Source organism: Myodes glareolus, chromosome 23 (assembly GCF_982192425.1).
Source record: "Myodes glareolus chromosome 23, mMyoGla1.1, whole genome shotgun sequence".
Classification (NCBI taxonomy): Eukaryota; Metazoa; Chordata; class Mammalia; order Rodentia; family Cricetidae; genus Myodes; species Myodes glareolus.
In genome coordinates this window covers 2,337,934-2,347,139 of record NC_142048.1, presented here as the reverse complement: position 1 = coordinate 2,347,139, position 9,206 = coordinate 2,337,934, and the positions used below count along the sequence as shown (strand labels likewise).

Below are 9,206 nucleotides of genomic sequence, written 5' to 3'. Positions count from 1 at the left end.
CGCTGGGCCTAGGATCCTCCTGTCTCCACATCTGATGGCTGGAAACAGGAGCAAAGACCACCCTGCCAGTTTTCACTTGGGTTCTGGGGCTGAACCAGATTCTTACCTTTACATGGTGCCATTTTAGACTGAGACTTGTTGGCGGAGTCCGCTTATTCATTCCCGGCTGCCCGGACCATGAAGTAATCCCTCAGAAACTATATTATTTGCAGTACTGTTTGGCCAATAGCTTAAATCTATTGCTAGCTAGCTCTTACATCTAGGATTAATCCATTTCCATTATTTTATATTTTACCGTGAGGCTCCTGGCCTACCAGCAAGGTTCCAGCTGGCCGCTTGCATCTTTCCCCTCTGGTGAGTACATGGTGTCTCATGGCTCTGCCTTCTTTCTCCCAGCATTCAGTTTAGTTTTCACCGCCTAGCTCTACTGTGCCCTATCACGGGCCAACGCAGCTTCTTTATTCATTAACCAGTAAAAGCAACACATATACAGAAAGACTTCCCACACCAGAGGCTGACTCTGTCTCAGATTCCAGAGATTTCAGTCCAAGGTCATGGGTAGCCAATCACCTTCCTAACTGTACTGAGACTGAGCAATCCTGTGGTGGTATAGGAGGTCTTTCTGTATTTGTGTTGCTTTCATTGGTTGAATAAAAGAAACTGCCTTGGCCTTTTGATAGGGCAGATTTAGATAGGCAGAGTAGACAGACCAGAATGCTGGGAAGAAGGGCAGTGTGGCAGACGCCATGAATCTCTGGCTTGAGACAGACGTAGGTTAGAATCTTGCCAGTAAACCACAGTCACGTGGTGATACACAGATTTAATAGAAATGGGTTAATCAAGATGTGAGAGTTAGCCAATATGAGGCTAGAGCTAATGGGCCAGGCGGTAATTTATTTTTTTTAATTTATAAAAGTTTATTAATTTAAAAAAGTTTCCATTTCCACCCCTCCTCCCAATACCCTCCCACTCCTCCCACTCCCTCTCCTCCTCCATCCCTAAGAGCAGTCAGGGTTTCCTGCCCTGTGGGAAGTTCAAGTTCCTCCCCCCTCCCTCCAGGTCCAGGAAGGTGAGCATCCAAACAGACTGGATCCCAAAAATCCAGTATATGCAGAGGAAACAAGTCCCAGTGTCATTGTCAATGGCTTCTCAGAAAGTCCTCGTGCCAGCCACATTCAGAGAATCCGGCCACATTCAGAGAATCTGGTTGGATCACGTGCTTGTTCAGTCCCAGTCCAACTGACCTTGGTGAACTCTCATTAATTTAATTAATACAATTTCTGTGTGGTTATTTCTGGGGTTAAGCTATTGGGTAGCGGGACGTGGCCCCGCCCCCTCATACAACACTGTAGGAGCCAAGGAAAAGAGGGGGGTGTGGCCCAAGAATAGCCTTCCAGTATACATGCCAGGGGCCCAACTGCCTCCTTCCACTCTGAGCTTTTATTTTATCCTGACCCCCTCCCCCATCCTGCCTGTACATTGGGACTTTACTATCCAACCAGGGCCTGGAAAGGTAGTGAAGGTGCCTGCTGCCAAGCCTTGGAACCTGAGTTTGATCTCTGGACACATGGGAAAGACCTAACTCCAACAAGCTGACCTCTGAACTCTACACACAGGCTCACACAATAAAAGAAAATGTTAAAAAATCAGGCTGGGCCAGCAGTTGTGGCGCACACTTTTGATCTCAGTACTCAGGTGACAGAGGCAGGGAGAACATTGAGTTCTGTCAGCCGAGTGTACAGAGTGAGTTCCAGTCTAGCTAGGACTACACAGTGAGACCCTTGTTTTTTTTTTCCAAGACGGGGTTTCTCTCTGTAGCCCTGGCTGTCCTGGAACTCAGTTTATAAACCTGGCTAGCTTTGGACTCATCCACCTGCCTCTGCTGCTGCCTCCTGAGTGCTACGATAAAAGATCTGAACCACCGCCACCCAGCAAGACCCTGTCTTATGAAAAGGAGTTCTGGATCATCCTCAGCTTCCTGGTAAGCTTGAGGCTAGCCTGGGCTACATAAGACTGTCTTGAGAAGTTAAAAATGGGGCAGGCATGTAGCTCAGTTGGCAGCGTGCTTACCTGGTATGCACAGACGCTTGAGTTCAGTCCCCAGCTCAAAGTGGTTTGCCCTTGTCATCCCAGCACATGGGGAGCATCCTGAGGCCAGGGAGGGGGGCCTTTCTTCACAATATGAGGTAGGAGTGTTTCTTAACGACTTGGGTGTCCCCCCACTTTTTGACTGATTTGTGGGTTCCTGCTGCAAAGAAGCCCGTGGAGCCTCTGAGCATCCAGGCTGCTGTAGCCAATGATCAGCCCTCCTCCCTGCAACCGCTTCCCCTGTGGCCTCAGCCTTAACAGCCTGATCGCGTCCGGACTGTTTCCAAAGGACAGATGTTTGCTGCTCTCAGGTCTCCCAGAGGAGTGCTTGCTGGTTGCTTAGTGCAGCCAATATAGTGACAACCCCAAATTCCCATCTTAATTGTCTTTACAAAGCTCAACTGACAAGCCCCATCAGTGTTTCTGTGACCTCGAGCTCTGTGGGGAGCCCTGCCTCGGGTTGACAGAGCAGCTGTCTGTGCAGCTCGAGGGGCACAGAGGTCGCAGGCATCTCCACTGTCCACACATGTAACGGGGGGGGGGGGGGCGACGCGATGAGTGGAGAGGCTAGGCAGATTTGGGTGGTCACTGAACACCCTGGGAGTCCCCACACGCAAGGAAGTTCTGAAGACACTGCAGGGCCAGCAAGCCTGCTCACCAAGTAAAGCTGATTGCTGCCATACCTACCCCAAGTTTCATCCCTGGAACCCACGTGCACGTGGAAGGAGAGAACCGACTCCTGCAAGCTGTCCTCAGATCTTCACACTTGGGCTGTCTCACACACACTGGACAGACATGCATACATAAATTAATGAAAAAGGGGGAATGGGGTGTGACTCAGGGATGGAGTCCCTGCCTAGGATCCCCCAGTGAGGGGCTGGGGCGAGACTCGGATAGGCTTGCCTAGCATGTACAGGGTCTTTTGTTTAATCTCAAGGACTGGAAAAATAAATTGTATTTGAGTCAAACATGCAGTCTGTCTTGTTATAATTTACTAAAATACACAGCATCCTGGCCCAGCCATGTTGGTGCACACTTTCAATTCCAGGGAGAGGTAGAGGGTGGGTTTTAGAAGACATGTCTGTTCCCACAGGGGAGATTGCTCCCCTTTGGGCCTGGTCTCTCCAGGACTGGCTCTGAGAACTGCAACAATTGGCTTAGGCCACATAGCCTCTGCACAAAGTGGGGTGGCAATTATGTTCTAGAAGCATGTTCTAGAGGCAGCATCTGGACCTAGACAGTGTGGGGCAGCTCTCCACCTACACAGTGGGAACTAGGTGTAGTCTCCATTCCTGTAAATCTTTGAAGGCTGAGACAGGAGGATGTTCAAGTCCATCCAGGGCTTACCTGGTAAAAACTGTCACAAAAAAAGAAAAAAGGTTGGAGAGCTGACTCCACGGTTAAGAAGGCTTGCTGCTCTAGCAGAGGACTGGAGTTCCCAGCACCCACATCGGATGACAAACAACTATCTGCTTCCAGGTTCCTCCATCAACCTCCCCTGATGATGGACTGTGACCCAAATAAACCCTCTCCTCCTTAGGTGTTGCCTTTGGTCATTGTGCTTATCATAACAATCGAAACTAAACTGGTAACAGTCCCCAAAGTGAGGACCAATGACCAGCATCACCAGAAATACAAGGTGACCCTGGAGGGCTCGCACCAGGAGAGGTCGATCTTCTCTCCCTCAAGGACTCCTCTGGCTGGTACCAGGAAGCTGGAGGTTCCTGGTGTGAGCGAAGAGAAAGAAGTGCCTCCCACTGGACGTAGTAGACACCAGAGTGGTGTGTGTGCCTCAGCACTGTCCTGGACTTATTTACCAACTTCTGGCTCTCTGCCTCGCTCCTCACTCTCCACCCTACCAGTTGTCACCCTTGGTCCCTTAAGGCCCTCACTGCTGTCCTGTGTACAGCCCTTTCACCCCAGGTCTGTGCTCAGGGTCCATGTGCAGGTAGGTGGCACATAGGTCCTGGTGAGTTTGTGGAACCTGCTGTTGTTGCATAACCAGGAAGCACCTCTTCTGACTCCAGAAAAGATTTACCCTTGAGATCAGTCAGGGGTCAAAGCAGAACAGCCAAGGTCTCAAGATAAGGCCAGGAGGAGCAGGGTGGGAGGGGTGTGGAGGTTGGGCCTGAGTGGAATTGGGGCAGTTTGGGGTGGGTTTCCTGGGCTGGGGTGTTGCCCGGTTTGGGGGCAGATCTGTGCCAGTCTCCTTTCTCAGCACTTTCATGTTTCAGTCCGCAGTGGGGACCCCATGGGCCCGGGAGCTCCTTAAGGCACCTATTCAAAACTTCCAAGTGCCTGGGCAGGTTCTGACTCTAAACTTCAGGTGCTCTCAATCTAAAGGTTTGAAATTGGCATGCCCAGTTAACTGTCCTCCTTCGCCACTATTCTCCGTACCATTTCCTGTCTTTCCAGAGTGGGGGTCACCAGCCCCCAACTCCACCACCTGCAGGGATGCCCTAGGGCAAGATGCCATGTTGAACCCACAGATGTCAGTGCCTACACTTTCTGTGTTGGTCAGCAGAACCTGCTCAGAGTGCACCCCAACTTAATGCCATGGGCTGGGTCACATGCAGACCCCCAGAGACCCCACACACTTGAAAGGCCGAGGCCCAAGGCTGCTGCAGCCTGGGAAGTCTGTGTAATCCACACCTTCCAGCCACGTGGAAGTCCTGTGCTCTCTGCTGCAGGGGCCACTGGTAGGTACAAGCTGACTCCCGAAGTCATGTGTGATCTTCAGCCCTCAGCCAACAACAGAATGTAGGGCTAGTCCCGAGGGCACAAGCCTGTTTGCACACAAAGCCTGGCTGCAGGTGACCTAGAGGCGTGGTGGCTGGCCCCTGAGAGCAGTGGCCACCATTGCTCCACCTGCAACTGACCTTTGGGCTGGGGGAGGACAGGACACTAATCCAGGCCGCGGGTGACTGTCATGTGTGTGCACGCTGCAGCACATGTGTGAAGGTCAGAGGAAAGTTGGAATGGGTTCCCTCCTACCATGGGGGCCAGGGGACCAAAATCATGTCCTCAGGCTTAGTTAGGTCCTTAGTTAGTTAGGTCCCATGAGGGACCTTGTTAAGTGCAGGGACACCAAGAGCAGAGCTGAGGAGCCAGATGGGCCAAGGAGTCTTCATTCACCCCTTGCAGCATCTTCGGACAAGCATAGCAGAATGGATGAATGACTCAGGTGGTTTTTAAAGAGTATGCACAGAGGGCAGGCAAGATAGCTCAGGGGTTTGCGCTTGCTGTGCATGCATGGGGACTGAGTCTGGATCCCCAGAACCCACGGAAAAGCCAGGAGCTGTGCACGGAGACAGTGGATTCAGGGAGTTCCTGGTGGGCCAGCCTTGTCATAGGCAACGAGTTTCAGATCCACCGAGAGACCAGTCTCACAAATTAAGGTGGAGGCTGTGGAGATGGCTTGGCAGTTGAGCATCGGTTGCTCTTGCTGAGAACCCACATGATAGCTCACAACCATCTGTGACTCCAGTTCAAAGGGACCCTCTTATGACCTTTGTGGAAACCAGGCACATACAGTGCACAAACTTATATGCAGGTAGAACACACGCACACGTAAAATAACTAGTTTTGGTTTTTCAAGACAGGGTTTCTCTGCGTAGTCCCGGCTGATCTAGAATTCACTCTGTAGACCACACAGGCTTTGTGCTCCAAGATCTGCCTGCCTCTGTCTCCCAATTGCTGGTATTAAAGACGTGTGTCTCCACCACATGAACATAAAATATTTTTTAAAAAATTTAAAGGTAGAGAAGAACTTGAGTAAGGCACCCGCACCTGTCGTCCTCTGCCCCCCCCCAGTGCAGCCACAGGCTCATGTACACACACCCCTATACACACACACCCCTACACACACACCATACACACACACACCCTACACACACACACCTCTACACACACACACCTACACCATACAGACACACACCTACACACACACACACCTACACACACATGCCTACACATATACCTACACACACATGCCTACACACACACTCCTATACACACACCTACACTGTACAGACACACACCTAAACACACACACACCTACACACACACGCCTACACATGCACATACCTACACTCAAACGCCTACACACACATACACACCTGCACACACATGCCTATACACACACATGCCCCCCCACATGCCTACACACACAACTACACACACACCTACACCATACAGACACACACCTACAAACACGTGCCTACATACACACCTGAACACACATGCCTACACACACATACACCTACACACACACCATAAAGACATATTCACAAAGCACAAAGGTTTGAAGTTTATCAGCTCACGGTTCTGAGAGACCCCTTGACAAGATCAGTGTGTCCCGGGCTGGGTTCCTCTGAGGCTTTGAGGCAAAAACTGTCTCACCTCTGGTCTTCGGCGACCTTAGCCACCCTCAGCATCCCTTGATTTGTGGCCTCATCTCTCTTGTCTGCCTGTGTAGTCACACATTCTTGTGCTCTGTTACTGGCTTGTTTTGTTTTGTTTTGGTTTTGGTTTTGGTTTTTTGAGACAGGGTTTCTCTGTAGCTTTGTAGCCTGTCTTGGAATTAGCTCTTGTAGACCAGATTGGCCTCAAACTCAGAGAGATCCACCTGTCTCTGCCTCCTTAGTGCTGGGATTAAAGGCGTACACAATCACTGCCTGGCCCCTGTATTTTTTTTTTTTAAGAACAGAGTTTTACATAGCCCAGGCTAGTTCTGAATTCACTGTGTAGGCAAAGATTACCCTGAGCTCCTAATCCTCTTCCCTCCATCCCCCTAGTACCAGGGTGACAGGTGTGCAGCACTGGGGCCCACGGCTCCTCTTCTACAAGGGCATCGGCCACCACCCTTCTCCTGTGGACCTCAGCTCCACTAATGACGGTCACACCAATTGCATTTCCAAATAAGGTCATGTCCTGAGGGTTCAGAAGGGATGTAGTTTAAGAGGGGTTCCAGTCAACCCTGAATGCCCCCTTCCCGCCTCAGCCACCTGTCACAGAAGTGTAGAGGAACAAATGGCAGTCCCTCGGCGTCCAGCCTCTCTGGAGGCCTGGGAGGAGCTGCTGGTCTCTGGCTGGCGACACAACATGGCCCGTACCTTGTCCCTGAACTCGTGGGACACATAGTAGTAGATGAAAGGGTCCACGCAGCTGTTGAGGGTGCTGAGCGCCAGGCTGGGCACATAGGCTCCGTAGAGATCGCCCCACGCCTCAGGACTTGGGTTCGAATAGTGCAGCACCAGCAGCACATTGCTGGGTGTGAAAGAGGCCACTGCTGAGGCCAGTACCAGGGCCGTCAGTCTGAGTGCATGGCCGTAGCGCTGGCCACTGGCCGCCAGTGCGCGCAGGGTGGCCCCATAGCACAGGCCCATAACCAGCAGTGGCAGAAAGCAGCCCAGGACGGCCAGGCAGGTGAAGGTCGGTCGCCAGTGGGAGGTCTGCTCAGCCAAGGGCAGTGCATCATGGCACAGCATGTGATCAGAGCCGGCCAGCAGGAAGGTCTGCCGCTGCAGAGTGAGAGGCAGGGCCAGGGTGGCTGCGGAGAGCCAGGCCACCAAGCAAAGCCCCGTGGTCAGGCGACGACCACGCAGCACACGAGCTCGCAGAGGATGCACCAGGGCCAGGTACCGGTCCAGGCTGACTGCGGCCAGCAGCAACACTGAGCTGTACATACGGCCATAGAGGGCAGCTGTGGCCATCCGGCAGGCAGCCTCCCCAGAGGGCCAGTGCTGGCCACGCAGGTGGTAGACCAGGCGTGGTGGCAGCACCAGGGCCAGCAGCAGGTCCGCAACGGCGAGGTTCATGAGCAGGACGGTAGATGGCAGGCGGGGCACCCGTGTGGCCAGCACCCACAGAGCCAGTCCATTGGCCGGCAGCCCCACAGCCACCACCAGCCCATAGAGGGCAAGCACCAGCCTCGTGGGGACCCACCCCAGCAGCAGCTCTTGGGAGCTGGTAGGAAGCTCCAGAGTGTCACTGTCGTTGGCACAGAACTTGCCTGGGAAGCCTCGTGGGTGAAGCTGACCTGGGGACTTCGACTCCTTGAGTCCAGCTGTGGGACCCAGAGTGCCTTCTGTGGGAGAGAGGGGATGTCAGTCAACCCGTGCCCTGCCCCGCCTTTGGGAATCTTGTGAGTCTCAGGCATCGTGGGCTGGTGAATGGAAGGATACAATCCAGTCCCAAAGGCTCAGGGCTTAGGAACCTAAGGCTGTAAGCCTGCCTAGCTGTAGCTCCATTTCTGATCCACCCCGTCAAGGGACAATCACTCACCATGGCCTCCCCCGGTACTTTCTCCATCATCATAGATGCTAGGGGTCTGGGTGCCCTGTGTCAGGCTGAGCCGCAGCACCAGTGGACACAGCAGCAGCCAGGACATGCTGCCAGGGTCAGACTCCTCTTCTCGGCTGCAGTCTGGGGCTTCCTGCCTTGTCAAAGCCACCCTTGGCTTCCGGAGCCGTGGCAGAGAACAGACTGTACTTCCAGGGAGATAACTCTAGAGCAATGCTCCCACCCCCGCATAAGCACTGGGGTCCGCTGGCTCACCCTGGAGCGCATGGGAGGTCCCTGTGTGTGCTTAAGAGATCTGGGTCTCCTGCCCAGGTCTCCGTCTCTCCAAGATGCCTCACAAAAAATGGGGTCAAGGATGGAAAAGAGGGTCCTGGGCTTCAGCCCATCCCCACTCCCACCACCCCATCCCTACAACACTGTTCACCCCATCCAGCCCAGGAAACATCTGTGGATCAAGTGGCCACTTCCTGCTGGCTAGTCACACAGCTCCTGTTTGGATGACAGTCCAGCCCTCCTCCAAGTCACCACCATGTGGGGTTCTTAACCCTTCTTGAAGCCAACCCCTACTTCCTGTCTGTGACTGGCAGGACAGTGGCTCATCCCAAGGTGTCCTGGCTCTGTCAGAGCAGGCAATAAGGGCTAGCAAGATGACACTATAGATGAAGGTGCTTGCCACAAATCCTGATGACCTGAGTTCCCTCTGCAGGACCCACATGGTGGAGGGAGAGAATGGAATCCCATGAGCTGCACTTTGGGCTTGTGTGGCACTTTGGCATCTGTACACACACACACACACACACACACACACACACACA

General features: G+C 53.1%; 1 protein-coding gene and 1 long non-coding RNA gene across 2 annotated transcripts in view; one reads left to right on the top strand and one right to left on the bottom strand.

The window, feature by feature from the left end:
• Positions 1-9,206, top strand: part of LOC148118263 (uncharacterized) — a 165,430-nt gene that overhangs the window by 41,205 nt on the left and 115,019 nt on the right. The window lies entirely within an intron of this gene.
• LOC148118265 (proteinase-activated receptor 4-like) lies at positions 6,386-8,806 on the bottom strand. Its single transcript, XM_087901013.1, has 2 exons — positions 8,374-8,806; positions 6,386-8,176 (listed from the first exon to the last, which is right to left on the bottom strand). Exons 1-2 carry the CDS (start codon positions 8,477-8,479, stop codon positions 7,098-7,100), a joined length of 1,185 nt encoding a protein of 394 aa, XP_087757139.1. The 5' UTR covers positions 8,480-8,806; the 3' UTR covers positions 6,386-7,097.